We start from the raw sequence: 27,965 nt of genomic DNA on the forward strand, positions 1-27,965 counted from the left end.
GTTTGCAGTACAGCCACTTTAAGTTACCTATAATTAAGGATGAGTTACTTTTGCCTCCCAAAGGAATGTGATAAAAGCAGCATGGTACACATCAAAAGAAGCATTGATACAGATAAATAAAGGGCCCTAGAATGTATGCTTATTATCCCCGGCCTTTTGCTAGAGGTCAAGAATCATAAAAACACTAAGGAGTAAATTTGTACTACAAATGTGAGTAAATCTGGATTATAAATTTTATAGAGTAGGGTAATAAAAATCTCAGCCATCTCTGCAGTTTCTTTTTTCCAATGAAAGGTCTGGCTGAAGAAAGACTTTTCATATGATAATTGGCACATTTAGAAGGTGATTTAAAAGTAATTATTAGAGTTCAATTTTAAACATAGTATATCTCAACATATGGCTATTCAGCCAGTTGGAATGGGACAATTCATCACAACCAACTTACCAAAGACAACTCACCACAGCCCACTCACCGCAGGACAACTCACAATGGGCAACTCGCTGTGGGACAACTTGCCACGTGACAATTTAACACTTCGATTTAATTATTTAAAATAAATTTTAAAAAATATTTTTAATTTTTGTCATTCACATTTCATTCTGTCCTCCTTTTGCATCCTTTCTTTAATGCTTCTATTCCACTATTTCTTTGATATTAGCATAACTTTTGTCCTGCAGAGAGTTGTCCCACATCAAGTTGATTGTGGCGAATTGTCCTGCAGTGAGTTGTCTGTGAGTTGGCCACAGCAAGTTGGCCATGGGGAATTTTCATAGGCCCTCAGCCAGTTGTTCTTCAGATATTACCACCAAGTGTTGGATTCTGTCCTCCATTAGTGTGCTTTTCTGTTTAAACCAGACTTGGACTGAATACCCCTTAAGCAGAATGCCCTACCATTTTACATATCATCACCTGGAGAATGCTCAAACCTAGTGGATGTGTCTAAATCATGTTTCTCACCTGTGGCTATGAAAATCTACTGGCTGGGGAATCTTGAAGCCTACACATCTTCAAGCTACTGAGGTTGAATAACTGGTCTAGTTCTATAATTCACTCCTTTATCACTACTGCTAGAAAAGCACATTCTTTTTAGCAAGAATTATGATTAGCTTCTTAAGGAGTGAGCAAGAATATTTGTTATCACTTGCAGTATGTAGCCAAAGAATTTCTTTCTTTTCATTTTTTTAAATAAAAAAGTTGTCCCATGTGCTGACTCAGAAGATGGGAGGTTTTGCTTCTCTTCTAAAGAGAAACATCATCACCTATCTCATAGGGGGGAAAAGCAACATACCGTATTCCTCTTTGAACTTTTAGATAGACTTTGAATACTCATAGCATACACAGCTTCTTGTTTGTCCTTGTCATTCTTTGGGAAATACAATCCCTGACCATTTCTAGGGATTGCTACTGGTAAGCATAAGGCTTTCTCCCCTCAAATTAAAAAAAAGTAAGGCAACTATCTTCCTTTCCCCCCCCCCCTTCCTTTTCTTTAACCACTCACCACCTGCAATAGCTTGGTAAGGGATCGATTCTTATTCAGTTTTCAGCCGCAAGATGATCAACACAACTCAATTTACCTCTCAGCAAGAGTCCCAAAAGTGATTTTTTGAGAGACAACTGAAAAAGTACCTTTGGGACAACAATGACCTGGATGACTGAGAATCTCCATAGATTCTCAGCAAGAGTTTTGATAGGAACTACATGGTAAAGTCAGACTTAAAGGCGTATAAGATTGCAGGATTCAGGAAGCAACACATGACAAAGCATGTTTCTATTTCAAAAATCTCAAGTTAAGTGTTTGGCATTTCCTCATAGAATTGTGCAAGTCCTTTGCTTCTAGTTTTTATAATCCTGAGATAGAAAGTGTGCAGCCAGCCAACTGTTGCTGAGCTATAATTTCCAGCAACTATGGGCAACATCTGGTGGATAATGTTCCATTCACCCGAGGAATGGCTAAGTTCAATGTCCAGACTCTGCACAAGGCAGCTTCTTTTGATCCAGTGAACTGGCAAGTATGAGATTACATCGTCTGGTTGCAATCTTATGCATATTTATCTATAAATAAGGTCCACTGAATACATTGGAAACAGTTTGGATTAAATATACAAAGCATTTTACAACATTCTATTACACTTGGATAATGATATATTTATTTATTTTCCTGCACAATAACTTCATAGTCCTTGGGAAAAGTCAACCGTCTTTCATCTTATCAGGTGTGTTTTATTGCCATCTGGTTACACAGTAATTTCAGCCTAAGCTTTACAACAAATCATATGATGGAATATCAACTCACCAGCGGTTGTATAATTGGGCAAATAAGAAATTGTCTATTAGTACAATCATAGGATAAAGCAGTGAGTAGCAGCAAAGGAAAGGGAGTTAGAAAGGTAACATTTGAAGGTAAGGAAAAAATCTGGAGAATTTCAACTTTAAAAAAAAGGTTTATAAAAGTATATCCTTAACTAAATTTAAAGTAAGAAAAACAATTAGAAGGAATGGAAGGAAAGGTGGTCTTTTCAAGTTCTTTCTAATGGACTTCTAACATTACAATTATCTGTTGGGATACTTCCTAACTAGATGTGTTCTTTTAGGAAAAAGCAATTTTTTTTCTTCTTCAGGTGTCCTTGATTTTATTATGGTGGCCATCCATCATTCCCTAATATTTGCAGAAAGAATAGTTTTTAAAAAACAGAAGATGAGAAAATGAATATGTGAAGATGCTTAAACCTTTTAAACTGTAAAGAGGGGGTACATTTTAATATAGGTGAGGCTGAACACAATTTCAGTTCAGAATAAAATTATTGGTCATGAATTAAGATTTCTAAATTTTGTGGAAAATTTCCATGGGGAAATGGGCATTTTTCTTCTTTTCTGGTCTTTTGAATGTAAGAATAGAACTCAGGAAGGAGAGAAAATCAAATTTTACTTGCCTTTTCCTTACATAAAATGAACAACCAAAAGAATATGACATATGCCAAGAATATTTTGTTTACTATTGTGGAATGAAGATGAGCTGCTCCAAGGAATGTGACAAGAAGGAGAAGCCTATTTTGTCTTTTTCTATAGAAGCAATCTTAAAAAATCCATCTACTGAGACTTGCCTCCACAATACGGTGACCTGCAATAGCCAACCTGAAGTGGCTCAAAAGTTCAGTTCTAAGCCACTTTTGGACAGGTATAAAGGTAGGAAATTTGTTCTAGTTTAAGAAACATATGAACATTCTTATCCCTTTGCATGATATTCAAGTTGATTTTAAAAAATACTTGCAGTGTGTTGAATTCATATTTTAGCATGATTGTTAATATTTCACAACATCTAGCTTCTATGGATATTTTGAATTTGCTTTATGGTACATTAGGAATATGACATACAACATTTTTGGCACAATAGCATGGAATTGAAGCTTATTTTCCAGATAATAAAATGGTACCATAAATTGCCAGATTTGCTTTCCTAGTTTTCTTTTACATTTTAATATATAAATAAAAATATTTATGTATGTATTCATTGTTATGAGTTTGTGTGTGTGCTTTAAAGTAGGGCAAAATTAAAAGCTTTTCATTTATGTGCTTTTTATTTTTAAGGACAGTTTGGTATCATATTTTTCTAGACTAAATTTGAACAAGTTGGATTAAGAATATCTTCTTTAAAATGTTATGTTCTAATGTCATACCCAGAGCTTTAAACATATTAGTTTGTTGCCTTATAAATCCCTAAGGAATATCTGATAGGTTTATGGAAGAAATGTTATTGAATTAGTATTAATGGGGGGAAAATCTAATTATATAGATCTGATAAGGACAAAGTACATTGTCTGAAAAGGCCAGACTTTTCTTTAAGTAATATGGGAACCCTACAAAATGAAGCAACTACTTAGCAGATAATACAAAAAATGCAGTTATATTGAAATACTTCTCCAGTACATGGCTGTCCAGCTTTTTCTTGATGTCCACCACCTTCCTAGGCAATTGGTTTCCTGGTTATATTCTTCCTGAAGCTTAAGTCCCTAACTTCTGGGACAATCGAGAATAGATGTTGATATTCTTCAGCTGACATCTCTTTAGGAATTTCAAGAGTGCCATCATGTACTTCCCCTATATTATCCTAAGCAAAGCATGGTTAGTTTCCACATGATTAAACATGAAGCAGTAGAAAACAGGAGGGGATGAAGTCTGACAGTGTATCTTCTCGTTATGGGCTGATTTGAAATCTGAAAGTTTAAACCACTTCATGTCATGTGGAAATTGCACTAGCGTTAGTATATTGAAGAGCCCATAGCTAACAGGCATAAATAGAGAAGCAGTTGCACATGCTTTAAGAGATGATGTATAAAAATTGTAACAGATACTAAAATGAAAAGTCTGTACTAATCTGAAGTTATACTTGAATCTGCTGTGCTAGTTCTGAAACAACACTTCATGTGCACAAAGCATTAGTCTACACTGCTGGTTAAACAAGCTATGAAATGCCAATTTTATTATGAAAGTAAATCTGAGCCCCCAAACACCCAATTTGCTGTATAAAAGCTTTATACACTGTTAAGGCAACATTACCTTCATGCAAAATGTGCATTGTTATAGATACAGTTGGGAATGGGAAAAAGACAAAAAATCTCTTCCTAACAGATGCATTATGTGGTCATGATAATTCCTCATTCCAATATTTTAGAAAGATGTCATTTGGAGAAGCGCATTTCAAGCCCATTTTAAAATCACTTCAAATATTTTGAAAATAAAGTGTTTTACATTTTAAAGTGTTCTTCTGTTATTTAAATTAGGCTGCAATAGCTTCTTCCCCAACAACTCCCACCTCCCATGCTTTGAAATTGTTGAATGCAATTAGTGTCTAAAAATGGAAAAAATGTGTGAAATACACCATCCTCTTGTCTTTCCTAAGGCGGAGTACTGGGATCCTTCCTGATATATAGATTTCAGTGCCCAGAATTTTCAGCAATGGCCATGATGGCTGGGGATTTCTGAGAGGTTACATAGTTGAAGAATGTCCAAGGGAAAGAAAAAATCCATAGTCATTAATAAATACTCATGGGCAACTTTATGCAATAATTCATTTAATTTTCTATTCCTCATACACTTATCATCTTTTCTAAATACAAATCAAAAATGCTAGTATTGTTTAATTATTGATAACATCCATTGTCATAGGTATTTGAACAGTCCTAACTTAGTCCAGCATTTGGTGTCTCAAAGTAGCCTTCTGGATGCTAACAAGAAAATACCTAGGGACATGTCCCTTGCCAGCTATTATTCCTTTGTAACTGGTATATAAACGCACGCTTTCCCTAGCTTGGACAGGATTTTGAGAATCCAAGGCTAATAGATAGATAGATAGATCTATCCTCCATGAATTTATTGAACTTCCTTTTTAAAACTATCTGAGGTCCACCATTTCTCATGGGTAATGAATTCCAAAGGTTAATTAAGTATTGTGTTAAGAATTACTTGTTTCTACCTGTTCTAAATCTCATGTTTTATATCTAATATATGAATTGAAGTTTTAGATGATAATTTATGAACTATCAGAACAAAGTTCTCTTCAGCAATAATTTGAGTTCTGCTAGAAGCTTTACATCTATATTACTGTGAAATACGCATTTGGTTGCAGCCATTTGCAAGCTCGCTATCACATTACGAGACATGCTTGTCATTCATATTATGCAAGCCTACAGAAAATTTTCAATGTACATTTTAAAGTTGGAATATGTATAACAGCCTTTACATTTTTATGAGTGTATGCCTTACTTCTCTATCTCAAAAAGTCTACTATTATTCTTTACTGAATTACTGAAGAACGATGGTCCCACATTTTGCATCTGGCTATCAGTCTTTAATCTTTCTGTGAAATAATTTTGCCTAAAGTGAATTCAGCTATATTACTTATATTTTTTCCTCTGCATCTTACTGCATATGTAGATGCTGAAGCAGTCTGAACCAAACCTTGAAGCCATTTCTCAATCGATTATTAACATTTCCCTCAGTCTGCGGCAAGCTAAAATGTCACCATTACTGGAAGTCAAATGCTACATTTACCAAAGAAAATGTCATTCTGCCTCCAAAGACTTTTTCTCAACATCATCTTCCCACTCTTAAAACCTTGGTTTTTACCTATTCCATTTCCTTCTTTCCCTTAGAGAGGTTATTTTAAAGATTTCAATTTTCTTTTTTTTTCTTTTGTTTCTGATAGAAGGAAGCAACTAAAAATATTGAGATTGGCATCATCACAAATTAGAATTGACATTTTTATAGATTTTTTGTTCATACAAGACAAGCAGAAATTCAGGAGCCAAAGCAAGGAAAGGCTATTTTCTCCTAGGGAATGTACTTTTAAAATGAGCAGTCTTGTTAGATTCACTAAGAATCAATGGAAGCAGAACAGTTTTTTCTCTCTTCTGTCTAACCTTTTTATGGAGCAGTGGGGTGAGAGTGGGGAATAAACTTAAAATCAGAGACATTTGCAAGTATCATAATTACCAGCTTTCTTCAGATGAGGACTATGGTTCCCTTTGTGAATTGGATGGTTCAGACCTTTATATTGTAGTCAAAAATCACAGTCATGATTGCATAATCACGGTTATCATTTTTTATTTTTTAACACGTATGTACTCCATGTGTGTTATGTTTGCTGTTCGCTGTGGCATTGAAGAGGCAGCAGGTGAAACACAACTCTTTTTATTGCAAAGGCAAAACCGAAACTGAAAAAGCACATGCTCTACCCGTATTTATACATTCAGCTTAGGAGGCATCAACCAATCAGATCACAGTATTCTCCCACTTAAATGCATAACAAGTAGTCTCCAGACAGAAAGTCTGGCTTGTTGACCACATGGTCTGCTAACCATTACTACACAGTTTAAGCACCCAATTTCTTAATTTTAACTCAATACATTACAACGTGCTTCCCTTTTTTTTTTTTTTTACAGACCAAATGCTGTACAGTGCTTGACCTTTGAATGCTGGGGCTGCACTCCCAAATACAATGGATAATGCCAGGATTTAATTATTGTTTAATTATATTTTTTTTAAAAAAACCTCTTGATTCTTCAGTTATATACAGTATTAAAAATTAAGAGGAATTTAATTAAAAATTATGGCTCATTAATACTTCAGGTGCTTTGATTTTGGAGGTTGGCTGAGAAAATTTAGGACTTGAAGTCCACACAACTTAAGGTGGTCAAGTTTGAAAATCGTTGATGTAAAGAGAACAGAAAATGTATCCACCCAGTTGTTGTTTTGAATGGCAAGAAAGCCATTGTTTGGTTGATAATAAAACCAGAATGAAAAATGTTCATTTTGACACTGACCCTTTATATTAATTTAAAGCTGTGGCTTTTTACTAAATTCAGAATGCTCTCAGGTTACTAAGGAAAGCTACAGCTGACAACGTTTTGCCTTATTTTTGCACAACCACCAAGAATTATTAGAATTAATTTTCCCAATGGCCCAATTGTTTCTGTGTACAAATGAACAGTGAAAGTAGGGCAGACCCACTTTTGTCTTAGCTCTAGTTTTTAAAAAGAGAACTAAGTAAACACATATATTTTATCCTGAACAACTGACCCAGAAGAGAGGTAGAATGAAAAATGTGTTACTTTGGACTGACATTTGTCTTCGCTGTATGAATAATGATACTTTCAGATTACATAGATTATTAAAACTGACTGAAATAATCAGTAATGATTGTCAAAAAGAAAAGAAAAGTTCCATTAGCCAGCCAAATGAAATGTCATTCTGTTTAATTATTATTACATTTATTTCCTTTCCTTCTTATTTCATTGCCAGACTACAAATTTGAAAAGGTCACATGCTTGCCTTGTATTCAGTTGTATTTGGATGTTCACAAGTTTGTAATTGCCTAAAAAGAGTCATATTTCAACCGTGGCTATTTCTTGGCTAATGTTTTTACAAAATTCTTATCACAGTTTTTTTTCTCTCACCTTTTCTCCCCTTGTTTCTTCTTGTTGAATGTTCCCTCTCTTCATGAGATCCAAGACTACTGGAATTTTCTTCCCATTGAAGAATAACAGAGTTGGAAGGGACCTTGGAGGTTTTCTAGTCCAACCCCCTGCTTAAGCAGAAGACCCTATACCAGTGATGGCGAACCTTTTAGAGATCAAGTGCCCAAACCGCAACCTAAAACCCATTTATTTATTGCAAAGTGCCAGGGCTGCATAAGCATTGTGGTGCCTTGGGGGGGGGCAGGGAGGCTCCTCTGTGCTGCCTCTGGCATGCAAAACTTGGGGGCACAAAAATGGGCCACCATGCTGCAAGGCGCAAAAACAGCCGCCACCATGCCACAGGGTGCAGATACAAGGTGCTGCACCACATAAGAATGGGCAGGGCTAGTGAGTATCATGCAGGCACTAGTCCCACACCATTTGTAGTGCGTCTATGCTCGTGGACCCATGTGCGCATGCACGCATGTAAAATGCTTCCTTTTCTTCCAGTTCACCAATCAACAGTGGTTGGTGACCTCTGCTCTACCACCTCTACTCAAGCTTGCTAGTCAGCCACTTTATCTCCTTTGTATTGAGAAGGGCTCCTGCTCTGGGTGGCGGTGGTGGCCTGATGGACTGCTGCTGGCGGCGGTGGTGTGTGTGCCATATGTTCGTCACCACTGCCCTATACCATTCCAGACAAATCACTCTCCAATCTCTCCTTAAAAAAAAATCTTCAGTGATGGAGCACCCACAACTTCTGGAACAAAGTCGTTCCACTGAATAATTCTTCTCACTGTCAGGAAATTTCTAGTTGTAGGTTGCTTCTCTCCTTGATTAGTTTCCATACATTGCTTCATGTTCTGCTTTCAGGTGCTTTGAAGAATAGTTGGCTCCCTCTTCTTTGTGGCAGTTCCAAGCATATTGAAAAGAAGGACTAGGGCAATATGATAGCAGTGTTCCGATAGCCTTGGGACTCCCACAAAGAAGAGGGAGCCAACTAGTTATACCCAATTCCTTCAACCATTCTTCAAATTTTTAGCCTCAGGAAGGGGCAGTTCTGCCCTGATTCTTCCCCCCAAGCAGGAGTATTCTTGTTCTTTTCAGTTTTTTGCTGTGTTTTTTCTTTCTCTTTCTTGGCTGATGGTTTTGCAAAATTCTTATCGCATATTTTCTTTGCATTATAGTATGTGTATGAGCTATCACACAGAATTCAAATCAGAGAGAGATGGTGATGGATCTTCTCTCTTATTTTTTCTGTAATGAAATGAAATTCTGGAAGTGAAAGAGTTGTGTTCAGCTTCTTCTGGTCCCCTACTCTGCCATACAGTGCTTCTGGGAGGAACCGTTGACCACATTATACTATTTCCAGAAAGGGTTCTTTTTAGTTGCTCAATCTATGAAACTTTTATCTTATCAGGAAAAAAATGTTTTAAAAAAGAAATAATGGGAAAAGGTTGTCAAACCATTTGTGTGTCACTTGTAAAATAAAAGCCCCCCATCCAATCTTAGTGTCAACAGTATCTTCCTCCTTATCTTTGCTGAAAGCACATATCCATTGCGTGAGGGCCTTTGCTAAATACTTTAGTCCAAGTCACAAACAGGTAGAGCAAGTTTTGATGGATCAAATATCAGGACTGGTGGATCAATAATGTCCTTGATAGGGGGGTTATTTTTTTAATCCTGCCGAATGAAATTGTTTTGAGGACTGTAGAGTTCCTTGGGTTATATGAGCTTTTTCATAATAATATAGCTGGGTAATTCCTCTCACCATAAGATTTTAATGATAGCTATTCTTATTTTTGGGATTTGTCATCATAGTCTAAGTTCAGATGTCTATTTATTACATTATCATTATTCTTCTCTGATTAAGAATTGGGTGCATATCATTTATATATTGTTTTAATAGCTTCTAAAGAGCAGAAGCTGGGAATGTAAAGATAGTGATAAAACTGCACTGAGAGAGCAAGAAGCCTATCTGAGATGAAGTAGTTAAAAAGCAACAGCTCCTGATCAATGTGCTGGGTTCAGTATGTATAAAAAAGAACAGATAACATCAGACAGCTTGTAAATGCTCTACTATAGAAAACAGATAAGAAATTCAACTATCTTCACTAGTTCAGAAACACTACTCTTCTAAATCATAAGAGCCCTGTGGGATCATATCAAAACTTCAGTTTTTCTAAACCTGTTAATTTTACTGTGTTGTGTAATAGTTCCCAAAATTCCCAGTATCTGCAGCTATTGTACACAATGCACAAACAAATCCAAGTTTGCTATCACCTAAAAAAAAAAGTTGTCAATTACTGCCTTCATAGGAAAGGGCTAACTTTGAATTTGAAGGTGACTATCCATTTCAATGGCCTAATTTTGGCAATTGACTTTATTTATTTATTTAGTTAGTTAGTTAGTTAGTTAGTGTATGGCATAAAATATCAGGGAAATCTACACTTGCTAGACACACAATGCAGTCCTGACAGCCTAGAATGCTATTTCATTCTATTTAGCACTTACCTGCTTATCCTTGGTGCACTGTGGGGGGGGGGCAAACTAGCTTTACACCAGCTAACTAATGGCCCTCAGGTTGCTGGCTCTTCTGAGCTCCTCCACCAGTCTCACCACGCCTCACCTCACTTCATGTTGCAATGCCTTGCATCTAGCCAGGTCCAGCATCAGCTTCCACTCTCTACACACAGAAATGTAGCTAGATTTTTCCCACTAAAGTGTACCCATTTATCTACTTGCAATACTACATGCTTTCAAAATGCTGGGTGGGCAGGAACTAGGGAACGAATGACAGGAGCTCACTCCATCTCACGGAGCCAGGCTTGAACCATAGGAGTGCAGACCAGTTCCAATGTCATTAAGTCTCTGAGTCACACCATCCCCTTGGCAATTGATATTATACCTGACATGCAAATCTCTAGTTTTATTGATACAAAGATTTAATAAACTTTAAGCTGCTTTAATGTCTGCTTTCTGCCAGACCAAGTGCCTTGTGTGTCATTCATGGCAAAGGTGATCATGATCTTTCTAGTTTCTGAGATGGGAGGATTAATTACTTTGATTATTTGACCCTGAAGACTTGGAGCAATCTGGCCCCAACAATGAGTAATTATGAATTTTCATTCACTTTACAGATGGTTAATACGGTTGTTAAGTGAATCTGGCTTCCCTATTGACTTTGCTTGTCAGAAGGTCACAAAGGATAATCATATGACCTTAAGACATAGGAATGGTCATAAGTATGAACCAGTTGCCCAAGCATCTGAATTTTGATCACATGATCATGGGGCTGCTACAAAGGTCTTAAGTGTGAAAAACGGTCATAAGTCACTTTGTTCAGTGCTGTTGTAACTTTGACTGGTCACTAGATGAACTGTTGTAACTTGAGAACTACCTGCATTCAACTGCCAGTGCAGCACACTTCCCACTGCCCAACCAAAATTCTTTCCCCTCAATCTCTTAATGCTATATTATACTGTAATGGCAACCATTGGCAACAGGATGCGTGAGTAATCCCACTATTACTCTGCTTGCATGTGCAAATTTTTTCTTCTGATTATTCTACCAGTTGTCATTCGTTTCATTTTCTTTATATTTATGTTATGTTTAATTTATTAATGTTTGGTATAGACAATAGCATATATTAAGTATTCACCTGGCAATATAAAATTCTTTATTGGCCAAGTGTGATTGGACACACAAGGAATTTGTCTCCAGTGCATAAGCTGTCAGTGTACATATAAGCAACAAGTGATAAATCATGATTATAATCATAAAAAACATTCATCATAAACCATAAGATACAACACTCAGAGATGGTCATAGGATACTAAATAAGCAATCAATATAAATCATACTAGGATACTAAATAAAACAATATAAATCATAAAGTACACTCAACAAAATTCTAGTCATAAGAAGATAAGGAATAGGTAATAAGAAAGATGAGAAGGATAATAGTAATACAGCCCTACTATGTAGTTTGACAATGTTGTGGGAATTAGTTGTTTAGCGGAGTGATGGCATGGGGGGGGGGGACTGTCCTTGTGTCTAATTGTTTCGGCATGCAATGCCCTGTAGTGTCATCTTGAGGAAAGAAGTTGAAACAGTTTATGTCCAGGATGTAAGGGGTCTGTAGATATTTTCACAGCCCTCTTTCTGGCTCATGCAGTATATAGGTCCTCAATGGAAATCAGGTGGGTAGTAATTCTTTTTTCTGCAGTTCTAACTATCCACTAAAGTCTGTGTTTGTCTTGTTTGGTTGCAGTGCCAAACCAGGCAGTTATAGAGGTGTAAATGACAGATTCAATAGTTCCTTTGTAAACTGTATCAGCAACTCCTTGGGCAGTCTGAGCTTCCTGAGTTGGCACAGGAAGAACATTCTTTGTTGTCCTTTTTGGATGACATTTTTGATGTTAGGTGTCCATTTTAAATCTTGAAATATTATGGAACCTAGAAACTTGGAGGTCTCTACTGTTGATATTGTGTTGTCTAGTATTGTAAGCGGTGGTAGAATAAGAGAGCTCCTAAAACCTACTATCATTTCTACAGTTTTGAGTGTGTTAAGTTCAAGATTGTTTTGGCCACACTAGGAGGCTAGTTGTTCAACTTCCCCTCATTGTCTCGAATGAGACCGATCATTGTTGTATCATCTGCAAACTTCAGTACTTTAACAGAGGGATCCTTTGAAATGCAGTTGTTGGTATATAGCGAGAAGAAAAGTGGAGTGATCACACAGACCTGAGGAAGGGTGTGTGCTAATTGTACAGATATGTGATTTTGCCTAACTTCACCTGTTGCTTCCTGTCTGTTAGAAAGCTTATGATATGAAGTAGAACTCTGTAGACCAGAAATCTAGATCTCAAGGAAATATGCTTAGGACACTGTATGGCTGGGATAATAACATTTCTTACAATAGTAGCAGGTGTCAAACTTGGAAGTGGAACCTGCAAGAAGCAAACCCTTCAGCCAGTTAATGCAGAAAGGTTAACTACGTTATTTTCAGCCATGTTGCTCTAATCTTTTCAGAACTGAATAAAGCTTCTCAATATCAGTTACCATCAAATCTTTGCTTGCAATGCATTCAATCTCTTTTTGGACTCCTGCATTATTTTCTTCCATGCTTCATTTGCTTTCATTACACTGGCAGCTCAGCAAGGAACCTCTCAAAATACAGTTAACATTGAATAGATTTTTCATGAGAGGGACCTCTCTCTCTCTCTCTCTCTCTCTCTCTCTCACACACACACACACACACACACACACCAATTTTTATCATTCACTTTTGTTGTAAAATATTTTCAGCCACTCTTTTTTTAAGCATGTAAAGCTTTCCTGTTTTTCATGCCAGAGATTTTTCTCCTATTCTTCATTCCAGCCATCCGTTTCAGTAATTAAGTGTCTGTGATTGGAGCCTAGGTGAAGGCAGCTTTTGTCTGAAAGGCTTTGGTCTAAAAGAAATTAAATGGAGCCTTTAAACATTTCAGCATCCTGCTGCTCCATTTCTTCAGTGCCCCAAAAGATATCAGCAGGAAGCTAAATGCTATGCTTCAGTGGCAGAAGGCTCTAGTCTGAGCCATTTGTATGCATCCAATTAGAACCATTCTCCCAATTAAACTAATTCTTTTAATAAGGGGTGAGAAGATGCTCTGATAAAAATTAGCTGTGGTTCCATATTTTCAATTCCAAGTCTCTTTGTAACATCTTTTAATCAAATAAATAGACTCTTTAGTTTGTTGGAGAAGGCATATGTTCTCCTTTTGTTCTTTTTCTAATGAACAGGCTATCCTACATTTTCATGAGAAGGTCAATATTTTTCACATCACTCGTGAATCAATGATCAATATCATCATCATCATCATCATCTCTCCAAATGCCACTCACTCTTCAGATTATCTCTAGATATAAAATAAATATATTGTGAGGAGATAGATTATTGAGCTGTGCTTATTTTGAAAATTATTTGGAAGAAATGCTTCAGATTACATGTAAGCATTTGTACATCTCTGCTCTTCAGTAAGGAAGCACCATGTTTTGTTATGCTTCCTTGTATTCTTGTAACAGGTTCCACTGCTTTAAGAGTCATTGACTCTTGACTTCTTAAAACACTGGAATATTTTTTCAGGCTTACATAGAAGTTGGAAGAGTAGCAAAGTTAAATAGTAGCAAAGAGGTGCTGGGTTCATATTATGCCTGATGTACTTCATTGTAAATCCATCATTGCACTTAACATTTTACAAACCTATAATTTCCCCATTCATATTAGGCTGTGATTTTGAGTGTTGCTGTTTGCTATGTGATCTCTTAATTTGAGATCTCAACATTTCTTGTAAAAAATTGGAGCTTCAAGAAATTGTCGCTTTGTAGAGGTGAACATTAGTGAAGACTTGCCTCTGTAAATCCAGTCACTCACATGCAACTAGTCCTTGTTTAGCTACCCAGTTGGGACTGGTAACTCAATCATTAAACGAAGCAGTCACCAAGTAAAACCACAACTATGCTTATGATCTTACATCAGCTTTCCTTTGCTTTACAGACTTGGGAGATCATAAATTCAAGGGTTGGTTGAGAAATTACATTTTCATCACAGTCATAACAGTGAATAGTCAGTGCAAGGGACAGTCACTAACACTGCTGAATGAGGCAGATACTAAGTCACTGCACAGGGCATTGTACACATCTTCTTCCCTTCTTCCTTCTCTCTCCCTGGAAATAGAAATATTATTATGATCAAGTTTAATAAAAATACACCATTTTACTTTCTTACTAGATGTTCTTGATTAACTTACTATACTACAGTAGCAGCAATTTCATTCAAAGTTGAAATCAAAATCAGTCCATTCAGTCCCTGCTGGTTTACAGCTAACCTCAGATTATTATATTATTATAATCTGAGTGATCCAGTTAAAAAGAACTGCTTAGCAGGAATGTCTACTCAGGTTCCTTGTATTGTTGTTGCTGCTGCTGTGGCTTTGTATACAGAAAAAGTTTTGCAGAATCAAATTTTTGAGGAGAGGTTATTATAAGAAAACAGGATTGTTTTAGATCTACCACAGAGCAAGGCGAACTAACTATTCTCAGGGGCAAATCTGTCCTCTGATGTGTTTGGTGATGGAACAAGCTCACCCTTATATTATCAAGTTGGCATCATCCAGCTGTGGTGAGCCAAGCAAATTATTTCTAAATTTCTATCATGCCTTTCTATTAGTATATTCCAGGCAGTTAATAAAATTCCTGGCCAGCATTCAGACTTGTCCTCCAATTTATTAGCCAGGAGTAGAGCAGGATAGAAAGGCTTTTCTTCTACTTTCCAAACCAGATTCACCCTTGCTAACACTTTTCAGAATCAGTTTGGTGTAGTGATTAAGGCATTAGACTAGAAACCAGAAGACAGTGATTTCTAGTCCTGTATTAGACATGAAGACGGCTGGGTGATCTTGAGCCAGTCATTCTCTCTCAGCCTTAGAAATAATCTTGGCAATAAAACTGCAGGAAATTGTCCAAGCAATAATCAAGAATCAACAGTGACTCAAAAGAACAACAACAAAACCTGTTTTTAAAATTGACTGCAGGGGGCATAGGAGGCAGATATCTCGTATATGAAGTTTGATGTCAGCCACCCAGGGTAGCTGAGTATAGTACACGTCTCTCCCACCCTCTCTTCCTCCCCAATCTGAACACAAGTAAAGTTCCTTCTCAGATAAGAATGCCAGATATCCATTTCTATGATCAAGGCTAAATTCCCTCAGGGTGGCATCAAGAAATTACATTGTTCTGTTCTGAGCATTGGTAAGGCATTGAGATGAGGCAGGAGTAACAACAGTTGCTTCTTTATTCAATCTTCAACAGAACAACACAAAATGGTGCAGATCCCTTTTATAACCCCTTACAGGGAGCAGCATCAACCAATCAATGCAACGTATCTTTCCCACCTTGTGCATGTGCAATAGGCTGGAGACAGCCTGTCTGGCCCAGGCAGCCACGTGGTCTGCCTGGATCTCTCTGCAGCTTCCTGCACCTGCTGTGTCAATCACAGCCCAGGACATAACACCCCTCCCCTCTTAGTTCAAAAAACATAGCCCTTACTATTTTGCAATACTACAAATCTAACACTTTTTCAATTCTTTTGAGCATTTTCTGATTTCTAAGGAACACTTAAGCCTGCCCACCTACTAACTGGAACTTCACATAGTCCTGAAAATATTTTGGTGGGCCTCTGATCTTCTTGGAGCGGTTGCAAGTGCCCAGTCTACAAGCTCACCTGCCAGGCTCGGCAGGCTGGGACTTTGATGCCCACTAGATACAGGCGAACCCACATCATGCTGATTGGCCAGGTCCTGTAATTCCAGACCAGAGTTCCTTGGTGGAGTAGAATTCCCCAGGTCCATGACAGATGCCTCTTGGGAGCACTGTCCCATAGGCACAAGGCCAGCAGACGGAGTGGCCTGAACAGCCAACTTTTCAGGAGATTTCCCTGCGATGAGGACATCATCGAAATATGGGCAAACTCCCGGAATGCTATGGAGTGAGGCCAAAATGTGGCTCACCACAGGCACCAGATAAGAGTGCTGTTGTAATGCTTTGTTTAGTGTGCATTTATAGTCAGCACAAATGCGGACTTCCCCATTGGCCTTCAGTGGCATAACTATGGGTGTTTCCCATTCACAAGTTCCAAAATACCTTGCTGAAGCAGTTTGTCCAACTCGGCATTAATATTTTGCTTCAGTGCAAAGGGCACCCGACAAGGCTTAATCCTAATCAGGGCAATGAATGGGTCCAACCGCAAGGCAATTGGAGGCCCCTTGTATGACCCTAGTTCTGGGCTAAACACATCAGCAAACTCCTTGCAAATTTCTGCAAGGTCTGCCACTTGCAAGCTATGTAGCCCAGTCACTTGAGTCCCAAGTGCCTCGAACCAATTGAGTCCAATTAGACTTGTGTGGTCGCCCTCTACACAACAACGTCCAGAAACCCTTTGAATTGCCTACTCTGCACTTTAAGCGTGGCCTCCCCTTTCACCCTGACTCAGAAATTCTGAAAATCTGTTAAGACCAGATTCGATGGCCTGAGTTTAACTCGCTGGCCGCTTCTACAGCAGATTTGCTTGAGGGTGTCCTGGGATATGATTGACAGAGCTGAACCCATGTCCAGCTCCATTGTTAAGGGGACCCCCTGCAATTTGACATCAATGCACAGCTTTTTCTTCAATGGGCGGTGGGCCCCAGTTCTCAAAACACGCCTATGGGACGCGCAGAAACCCACCCTATTCTGGCTGGGGACCCTGATATATTTCCGAGGCAATTCTTCCAATGGACGGTCTTTCTTGTGACTCAAACAGATAGCGGCTATATGGCCTTGCCAGCCACATGCCCGGCAAATAGCAGAGCAGAAATGGCAATTGGAGCCCTTGTGGCATCCTCTACATCCAAAACACTGAGGGAATAGAACTGCCTTGTCAGCCCCCTTGTCAGCTCACTCTTGGGGCTTTCTTTCCACTGGCTGCTATAGATGGAACCTGGTTCAGCTACCTCTCGAGCAACCTCTTGATGGATGGACCCTGAACTCGTAGGATGCTTGGAAAGCTGCAAGGCCTTGACTGAACCTCCCGCTGCTTCGTTGGCTGTGATTTCCCTTAGTGCATCCTGGAAGGAAATGTCTTCCTTTGCAAAAATCTTTTGTTGCAGCTCACGGCTCCTCAAACCACAAACTAGCCGATCTTGCAGCCATTCCTCAAGGACCTTGCAGCTTGTCGCAAAGCAGTAATAAAGTCCACAGCAGACTTTCCTGGCCATTGGGCCCACTGTTTGAATGTGTGATGCCAGGCAATCACCAATAGCTTCAGTTCAAAATGTTCCCTTAACATTAATCCTGAATCCACTTAATCCCGAAGCTACCGATCAAGTGGTGTATGAGGGAATGCGAGCTAGGAACAAAAGAATGTGTATTAAAGGAGGCATGCTTGGGTTACATTTTGAACAGCTGGGGCCAATGACACGCTCTAAGAGCTGGAAGCAGACGCTTGATAACAGGATGCTTGATAACGGTATATAAGTTTACTCTCTATACTTGCCTTTTAGCCCTAACAATGTCAAATGTATTTTGATGAAAGCTAGGTTGGTTAATTAAATTTTATTCTCTTAAAGCAGTGGTTCTCAACCTTTTTATACGGCGACCCCCGGTCACATGGATACGCCGTGCATGCGCCGCGCGCCGTGCATGCGCCGAGCGCCCCCATGCGTGGCACACATGCACGGGGCTGCCCCCATGCGTGGTGCGCATGCGTGGTGCGCCCCCATACGCAGCGTGCATGCGCAGCGCCGCCACTTGAGGGGGAAAAATGGCGGATCGCGTTGTTTGGCAACCCCCGTAAAATGGTCGTTCGACCCCAAATGGGGTCGTGACCCATAGGTTGAGAACTGCTGTCTTAAAGCATTCTCTTGGTGATCATTGTTTTAATAGTGTGTGTGTGTATGTGTGTATATATATATATATATATATATATATATATATATATATATATATATATATATCCCTCCACTATCTGTTATTTAAAGCATTGTACCGAGGACATACATTTCTGTAAAATTTTGATCTAAAATGACATAGCTGCATCACTGCTTGAAACTGATTACTCAGAATGAGTGCAGCTGGTAAATAAAAGAAGTCTTTGTGGTGTTTGGTTAACAGTAAACATGATAGATGGAGGCAGCCCTCTCTTTCTTAATACCCATCCCCCACAAAACTACTGGCAATTTGCATCCTGATAGATCTCCTCAAAAAAACCCAATTAATTCTCTCTTGGATTCCTGCTGTGGGTTCCGTGCAAGAATATCTTTCCTTCTTACAATACAGAAGCCTATCAGTTAGATGATATAGATTAAACTCTTCTTCTAAAATAGGGGTGTCATACTGATGGCCGGATACGTCATGCACAGGCCACACCTACCCCAGCTCCACAAAGGCAAAAAATGTTGCGATATGTTGCAATATGTCACATGACACAATTGAGTTTGACACCTGTGTTCTAAAACAGTTTCTTTCAATAATATTACAGCTTCAGGATTATTGCTTTTAATGTACACACAAGGAACATTTGCTCAGTTCTTAATCACAGCATACTTTCCTTCCTTCCTTCCTTCCTTCCTTCCTTCCTTTCTTCCTTCCTTCCTTCCTTCCTTTCTTTTTCTTTCTTTAAAATATTTATGCTGCTCAATTCTGCCAAATTCTGTGTAACTCTAAAAAACAATGAAACTGATACATAAACCATTAATAAAAGTAAAAATAGGGAATAATAAATAATAGATAAAAGATAATTAAACAAACTCTGTGCCCTTGGAATCCTCTATAGCAGGTTCTATTGCCCTCCTACCATATAATCCACTTAGACATTCCTCAATCCTCAGTAAAAAGGTAGGTCTTAAGGACCCTCTGAAAAGGCTAGAACAGCGGTGGCGAACCTATGGCACGCGTGCCAGAGGCGGCACTCAGAGCCCTCTCTGTGGGCATGCGTGCCATGCCCCGGAGATGGCAACTGTCCCTCTCCAACCAGCCATCCGCTAACTCACTGAGGTCCCACATGGCCAGATGCATCCCAGCATGGCTGGTTTCCCTCCCCCCCATCCCATCCTTCCTGGCCTTGTATGCTCTCCTTTTCCTGGGCACAACCCACTGCATCACCTTCTCAGCTGTCAGCTGGCCGTCCAGCTTAGAGGTAGCTTCTCTGAACTGCTAGCGGTGGGCTGCGGAGCCCCAGAGTGTGCCAGTCGAGGGGCCAGCAGGCTATGGCTGCTGACGGACACTGTCGGCCCCCATGCGCTCGCTGGCCTCTGTGTGCGGGGGCTGACAGTGTCAGGCAGCAGCGGCCCCAGCCCCATGCCCACCTGGCACCCTGTGATAAATAAGTGGGTTTTGGGTTACAGTTTGGGCACTCAGTCTCTAAAAGGTTCGCCACCACTGGGCTAGACAGCTGTTAAATGCTGTCATAATGCCAGCAAGACTCAGCATGATTGACAATCATGACGTGGAAGTAGTCAGGGGAGAAATATCTAATGACTTGTACTTTGATATACTAAAAGTTCAAGGGTTTGAGATGGAGCTTCCTACTAATGGGTTGTATTCATTCATTCAATCAATCAATCAATCTGACTTTTTATTCTTTGCTAAAATAGTAATGACAGCATAGATCAAGAAAAATGTTCCTCTTTCTACCCAACTGATTATATATTGAAGCCTATGCTGAAAACATTGTCACCAATTATCTTCAATTCTGATTATCACAATGAATCTTATCAAGCCTGTTTGTTTTGAAGCCTATTATTTTGCAAAGCCATATACACCAGATAACTGTAGATACCACTTTTTATCTTAGTAACCAGATAACTGAAGATAGATCTACTGTATGAAAGATTTATGGAATTGTACCTGACAAAATGATTAAAAGGAAAATTCATATTAGGCGTCATTACAAAATAAATCAAATACATTCTTTTGTAACAAGTTGTAGATCAGCTACATGGTCTGCCTGCTTTTCTGAACTGATCTTCCAGAAGCTTCTTCCAGAGCTTTATGTCATTTTTTGCATTTATTTATGTCTTTGACTTCTAAAGGTGCCCATTTCAATGAGTGACTTGGGCAATGTACATCATATAAACAATTAACAGGAAAAGTATAAAATAAATATATATGGAGCCAAGTAAAATTGCCATTATGGATATTAAGTGTCTGACATATTGGAATAATCTCGGGTTAGCCTTATTTATACTTTTCTCCCCATTCTAGGACAACATGTGAAAGCTAGAGTGGGATCCTAGCAGGATAACCCAACTGCACTGTTTGTTCCATTGCTTCCTATCTCAAAATCTTTGTATGAAGTGTAGGCTTTTCCAAACACATTAGAGCAAATAATGCTACTTGTCCATTGTAAGTTATAATTGTGCTGGATCTCAATCTTATGGATCTTCTAGAAGCATAGAACATGTTTCAAAAGAATTTTGGAGATTGTCTTCCCCAACTCTCTACCTAGTGCAGAAATACATTTCTGACAGATGAGCATCAATATGTCTAGTTGGGAATGCACTAAAAGAGTTAGTCCTTTGTTGGATAGCTTTTACCACCATTCTACTTGTCTTTCTCTTTATTTTTAAACTGCCCAGAACAGTCAAGGACTCTGGCCATCTTGAAATTAGAACTGAAAATTGGCCTACCTCCCATAATTCAAATCCTTCTTTCTCTAAATAATAGCTTTAAATAGCTCTGCAAATGTTCTACATGTCAGCTTTCATGTACTTGATGATAGTTATCAGGCCTCGCCAGTCTTCTTTAGACTAATCATACATAATGCCTCAAATCTCTTTTTCTATTTTTTTTTCTTCTCTTATGGTTACTCTTCTCTGATCAGATTCTAGTCTGCCAATGTTCTTACCAAAATATTGCATCCAGATCTGGAATCAATATTCTGGTTGCTGTCTGAACAACCAGAACAGAAAGGAATGATAACTTGTTTCTGATAAACAATTGATCATGCATAGAAACCATTTTGCATTCATCATAATACAATGGGTCAGGCCCGATGGCAGCATTGTTTAGGCCATTTACAAAACTAAACTCTCAGGATTTGTGCAGGCATCCTGAAACAGAATGGGAGACAGGCACGGTAGATCTATCAAAAATATTTGACATATACATGGTTCTGTTCTTCTTCTGGTTAGATTTTCTTTCTATATTAAAAGATTGTTTTTCTTTTAAAATCTGTTGCCTTTTGTACAGATGACAAGAAGGTGAAGCGTAGAATTAGGACCACATTCACAGCAGAGCAGCTCAAGGAATTGGAGAGAATCTTCCAAGCTACACACTATCCAGATATCAACATCCGCAATCAGCTGGCAGCCAAAATTAATCTTCCAGAAACTAGAATTCAAGTAACTTCTGCTTCCTTCTAATGTAGAGTAAATGAAGCTAGATGCTGATTAGTTATTGATATTGATAAGTTAACAAAAAGAGAAAAACTGATAAGTACCAGTCAGATTACAACAAACTTTATAGCACAATATATAATCTAGAAAAGTTTTTGGTTTATGAAAGATTCTTAAGATAGTTGTATGCACTAATAACAATGAATTAAATGTAAGCCAGTTATCATACATCAGAGAACTCTATTTTTGTTGCTATTGAAGCTTGAAAAGTAAATTCTCTGTAACAAAAATTGATTTCCCAATATTTATTTAGTTGCAAAGCAATGAACCTCATAAAATAACAATGTTTTCTACTTTTAGATAAGTTTGGAAACTTAACCACATAGAATTTCCTCAGAAAATTTTAATATGTCAAACCAATCCCAATTTTCCAGATACTGAAAGCAAAGCAAAGTAAAAAAAAACCATATTACACAGTTATTGATTTATTAGTTCTTAAACTAGATTTTAAAAATACATCTTTTGGTCTTTGTTAAATGATCAGATAAAACAAGGTATCATTCCAGTAATAGTATTTTTCTATTCTTGTATAAGATGTAGGAAATCTGCAGATTGTTAAACACCATTGTTTGTTTAATCATATTTAATCTTTGTCTACTTTTTTAGCTGTACATATGTACTCATTCTAAGCTTCACCCACAAAATTCCTCAAGAATAAAATAAATTTAGCAGGCATACTAAATGTCAGGAAAAATAAATTTGCTCTGAGTTTAAATATATTTATTTATTTGGTTTGTGTGCTGCCCATCTCATCTAGAGGCAACTCTGGACAGCTTACAAACATTAAAAACCAGCAAATATTAAAACAGTAAATAATGATAATAATGATAATTTGCTATTGTAAAATGGGGGGAAGGAAGCATAAGGTACACAGAGGGAAATGAGGTCTTATCTTAATCTGATAGCCACCTCCAGACTGGTGCACCCCTGTCGGGGCCCCAGGCCAACTGGTAGAAACAGGTCTTCAGGCCCTTATGGAAAATCAGGTGTTTGGTGGGGTTCTCACCTGGGGAAGGTACAATGTTCTAAAGAGCAGAAGCCACGGCAGAAAAGACTTTTCTCCTGGACTCTACTAGCCAAAATTCTTCACCCATGGGGTCTGTATCATGCCCTTTCTGCTGACACAGATGAGGTGGGCAAATCCCATTCCTTCGGAATATTTGAATTTCAATCTCAGAATTCTGAATAAAATTAGAATTCCAAATTTAATTTGAAATCAGTATTCAAAATACCAAGTTTTGATTGCACGTATCAAAATGTTTAATATAAAAATTATATAATATAAAAATTACTGAAAATATATTGTAAGCCAACTGTCAGATACTGTCAAATAACTATTTTTCTATTTCTTAGGGCAAGTCTGAAATTATTGTTTTCTGTGAATGTAAACATTCCTCCTAACTGATAGAAGCAGTAAAAGTAGTAGCAATCACTAATAAAATTTTAAATTTTTTATTCTTTCTTTTACATAGATTTGGTTCCAGAATCAACGAGCAAAATGGAGGAAACATAAACGATTTGGCAATTTAGCAGGCCTGCAGCATCAGACCAAAACTGATTTTATTTCAGCCCCAAAGCCAAAAGTAAGTGTGGGTTTCACTATTCATTTGTAATAGAAAAAGCAATTCCATGAAATAAAACATTTTCTTAATGTACTATTCAATAATACCAAATAAAGACACACCAAGTGCAAAAATGCAAAAACATAAAATTAGGCAGAAAGCACTAACCAATTTTTTAAAAATAGAAAAAGAAATCACAATCAGCAGGCAATTCATTTTTTTTTAATTTATTGGTTTTATGTACTTCCCATTTTGCTATCCAAAATGACTCTGGGTAGCTTACCTTGTAATAAAAATACAAATATATATAGTATTATAAATATAAGAACAAATAAATTTACAAGAGTTAAATAAAGAGGAATAAGCAAAGGTTTGACCTCAGCTTTCTCTGTCAATGCACCAACCACTTCCAACCTAAGGCCGTGTATCAACTAACAATTATAGATTTTAAGAAGTATTCCATTTTAATCAGTGAAGTAAAACGTGACTATGTTGAATCAAACATTTTAGTCATTTCATTGTTTGATAGGTAGCCAATTCAAAAAATGAGGGTACATACAGTATGTTTCTTCAAATCAGCCATTGACATCCAGGGGTAGTACTGTACTCTCTTTTAAAGAAAAAAATATAATCCAAGTGTTTTTTATAAATTGGTAGATTACAATTAAAATAATCCACTAGTGCCTTTAAATTTGATATTTATTCTCTTATTAAACCCTTAATTGTATTAAGAACATTAAACCAATATGCAGCCGCAAGTGGAGATGCTGAAATCATAAATGTTAATATGCCTTCAAATTTATTATTACACCAATATATGAGTAACACTATATGGAAATATAGATGGCCACATCTTTTGAACTTTCACATCTAGGAAAACCTGAAAAATATTTCTTGATAAATTAGGTCCAAATTGAGAAGTTTACAAATATTCTGACTGAATTTTCTGAGATTTGAGGCATGTTGTATTATTTTGTAATCTCTCAAAAATTGTACCTATGTAACTGGCACCAAGATGTTCTAAAGCATTAAACTCTTTTCAGCTAGTTTTAACCCCACCTTCACCCCACCCCAAAGTTTATCTGCCATTTTTAAATAATATTATCTCAGAGAGTCAATTTCTCATGAGAACCAGGATTCAATTTAAGCCTGACTTCAACCCACCCAGAGGCTATGGGCTGGTAGCTTCACCTTTGGTGCCTACTAGATGTTCTCACCTTTAACTTTATTTTCAAAGCTTAATGATAATAAATGAATAGGAGGTTGACCTCCTGCAAAGTAAATTGCTATTTTCTGGCACCAATCCTATATCCAAGAATGCCCTTGTGTCCCACATAATCTAACAAGTATGCATAGACAATAAACATGGGGATTGTTGTAGTCCAATGCTATGTTTGAAAATAAATCCAGTTGCCCAGACAAAAGATTACAATTCACATTTTACTCTCTTGTGATTTTATAACAAGCCATCCTGGTTATGGTAGCCGTTTGAGGAAGAATTAATGCAGTAATTTTTAAAGGGTGACAGTACATATATATTTAAAATTCCTAATTCCTAAAATTCCCAGTGCCCTATAACATTTGCCTATCCTTTAAAGCAGATACCTTGAACATTCTAACCTTTATTTTCTTGTGCCAATATAGCAGCAGTTAAATTTTAAGGACATATTCGATTTCCTTCACTTCCTTCCTAATTTTTTTTTCAGGGGAGGGCGTCATTAATCTTTCCCTTTTCCAGTGTTTGACACAGTTGAGAATAGGTGTCCATTATCACAAACTATGGTTAACACAAACTAGAAAGTGGAATCTGCCAGAAGTTAAGGATTTTACATTAGTAGCTTTGATACCTAATCTTCCCATTAAAAAAATCACTTCATTTATTTTTTCTTACTTTATATCAGTTTCTATTGCTTTTTATCTTGCTTTAAAAAAACTGTAATAAAAATTCTACTTATTATTGTGGTACATGTTGATAATATTTTATATAACTTCACCCTGTAAATCCTCTCTCATTCATTCTTTTTATCTTGTAACAGGACCCTTCCACGATGCCCAGCCTTTTTGGTATTGCCCCTCTTTCAGGGTCCTATTATGCACTTATCCATGAACATTCCATGCACACCTAATTATCAGACCTTCTGTCTTGTCCATGGACCCTTTGGCATTTTCAAAATCATTATTGACTGTCTTCCTCCTTATATCCTTCACCTTCTGCTCCTGAAGCAAGTCAGGAAGTGTGCTACTATCAATTTCACCTAACAGAGGATGAATTGTAAACATCTTTGAAGCAATGTCTGATTCTTCTAAACAGATGCCTTCACTGAACCAGTATTATGGTGTTATGGGATTCCAAATAATTCCCATGGCTACAAAATTTACAGGTTTAATACAATTTGGTTACTCTTTCTCAGCTTATCTTCATTGGAAGAAGTACCAACTGGTGCAATTTAGAAAATGGATGAAATATAAGTAGAATATTAAAAGAACTGTAGACAATAATTTTCCTTTAAATATAGAGCTAAAAAGTTTAATGTTGGCTTTGAACAATGAGTGGAACCTGGTGTGGATCAGTGGTCCCCAACCTTTTTACATCCTGGGGTAAATGACACCAATCTTCCATCAAAGTTCAACAATTCAGTGTTAATTATACTTTGATTGAAACAATATACATTCTCAGATAACAAACAACTATAGTATTGCATCCTCTATGGAAGAGCTGAGACTTTAAGTGACCAACAATTGCAGAGTAGGAGTGATTAGTTTTTATTGGCCAGTAGCATATTCTATTCTTCACTACAGGGAAAATGTTGCATTTTAATTGATCAGATTGGCCACTCCAAACTATTAAGCCATTCATTCTGCATCTTTTGACATTAGCTAAATTTTTGACAAGGCATATAAAATTTAAGACTAGGATTAGCAACACCAAATATAGCTTTTAATTATTATTTTTTACCTTTAAAGAATAGGATCGAGGTGTTTGCTTTATTATTTTCCAAGTCTGAAATAATGAATTATAGATTAATGCATTAGATGGCAAGTGTGGGAGACAGACAGAATGCGAAACACAGAATTATATTGGATGAAATATTGGCTTGGTCTCTTAAGGGATTTCTTTAAATGATTAAAACATTTATGAGGGAAAACACTTTAGTTTTTTTTTTTAATGGTGAAGAAAAGAACACAGGAGCCACAAGTAGTGGGGATAGAAGCCATAATGAAGATAATGTACTGGGAAAACTATTTGAATTTATCTAGAACTCAGCATTCATACATCAAACATGCCTGTGTACTTTTATAGAATTTAGGAAGCTGCCTTATACTAAATCAGACCAATGGTCTTTGACATTCAGGACTGTACACAGAAGGAATGAAGAACATATGGGCTTTTAAATGAGTTCAACGAATCCAGTTTTATCTCTAACAGCATAGCTGATTTGCACATCATATGCATATTATTTATTCATTCGTTTAATTTGTGTAGCCATTTACCTTCTGCCTCCTCCAAATAGGGCCACAACTGGTACACCAGCTGAAATTACATAAATTCTCCATTAACCATGGTCTGCATTACAAGTAATTGTTATGGTCTAGGAATATCCCAAGTCATAGGTCTGCTTCTTCATATGGTGTGCTACTCCATCCAGAAGTATCATCAGGATACTTATGAACTAGATGGTTTCTGGATATACACCTGTACTCAACAGCTTCATATTGATGTTAAACAGCTGGGGAGGAAAAAAAAGAACTCTATGGTGCCTCATATTGGAGTGATCTACCAATAGATTCCCCCATTTCCTACTACAAATATCTGGAACTACAAACTTAGATAGAAGTATGTCCATTAGATCTAAGTATAGATCTAATGTAAAACTGGACCTCTAGGAACTCCAAATTCTCCCTTCACTGAAGCCTAAGGGTATAAGATAAAATGTTATATCAATGCTACAGTTAACAGAGCAAAAAGGTGCACTTTTTATATGCAATTCTTGCTGCATCGGACAATGGTTAAACCATCTGATTTTTATCCCATTCACACTCTTAAAAGCTGAATAAAAATGATACCGTAATTCACTTCCTCTATGGCACTTGCAACTGAAGACCCACCACTCTTTCTAAAATACACTTATGGGAATTACTGGATCAGACCCAAGGAAAATCCCTTCAAGAAGAAATATATCACTGTTTCTTGCAAGGCAGACAATACTCCATCCTATTCCAGGTATTGATGAGATCGCTGATGCAGTCAGTTATCCCTCCATCTCTCAAAGAAGCCAGGAAAGGCAAAGCTCCAACTGAGAAGTGGCAAGCTTCCTGGTCCACAACCCTTCATATCATAGATATCACCCTAGGAAGCCGCCTTCATCTTCTGCCTTCACATTGAGGTTGGTGCAAACCTATGGTGGATAGATTTAGCTTATTTTTTTTTTTTTAAAAAAAAAAAAAAACACTTTAAAACTCAAGATATCAAAAG

General features: G+C 37.5%; 1 protein-coding gene across 1 annotated transcript; it reads left to right on the plus strand.

The window, feature by feature from the left end:
• The first annotated feature begins 1,947 nt into the window (after nucleotides 1-1,947).
• Nucleotides 1,948-27,954, plus strand: ISX (intestine specific homeobox). The gene is made up of 6 exons (XM_039353138.1): nucleotides 1,948-2,010; nucleotides 2,347-2,401; nucleotides 3,068-3,184; nucleotides 21,724-21,875; nucleotides 23,402-23,512; nucleotides 25,528-27,954. The coding sequence occupies exons 1-6, from the start codon at nucleotides 1,948-1,950 to the stop codon at nucleotides 25,615-25,617; spliced, it is 588 nt and encodes a 195-aa protein (XP_039209072.1). The 3' UTR covers nucleotides 25,618-27,954.
• Nucleotides 27,955-27,965: the final 11 nt, after the last annotated feature.

The sequence above is a fragment of the Crotalus tigris genome, unplaced genomic scaffold (assembly GCF_016545835.1).
Source record: "Crotalus tigris isolate CLP2741 ecotype Arizona unplaced genomic scaffold, ASM1654583v1 scf7180000018491.14276545383:2951260, whole genome shotgun sequence".
Lineage (NCBI taxonomy): Eukaryota > Metazoa > Chordata > Lepidosauria > Squamata > Viperidae > Crotalus > Crotalus tigris.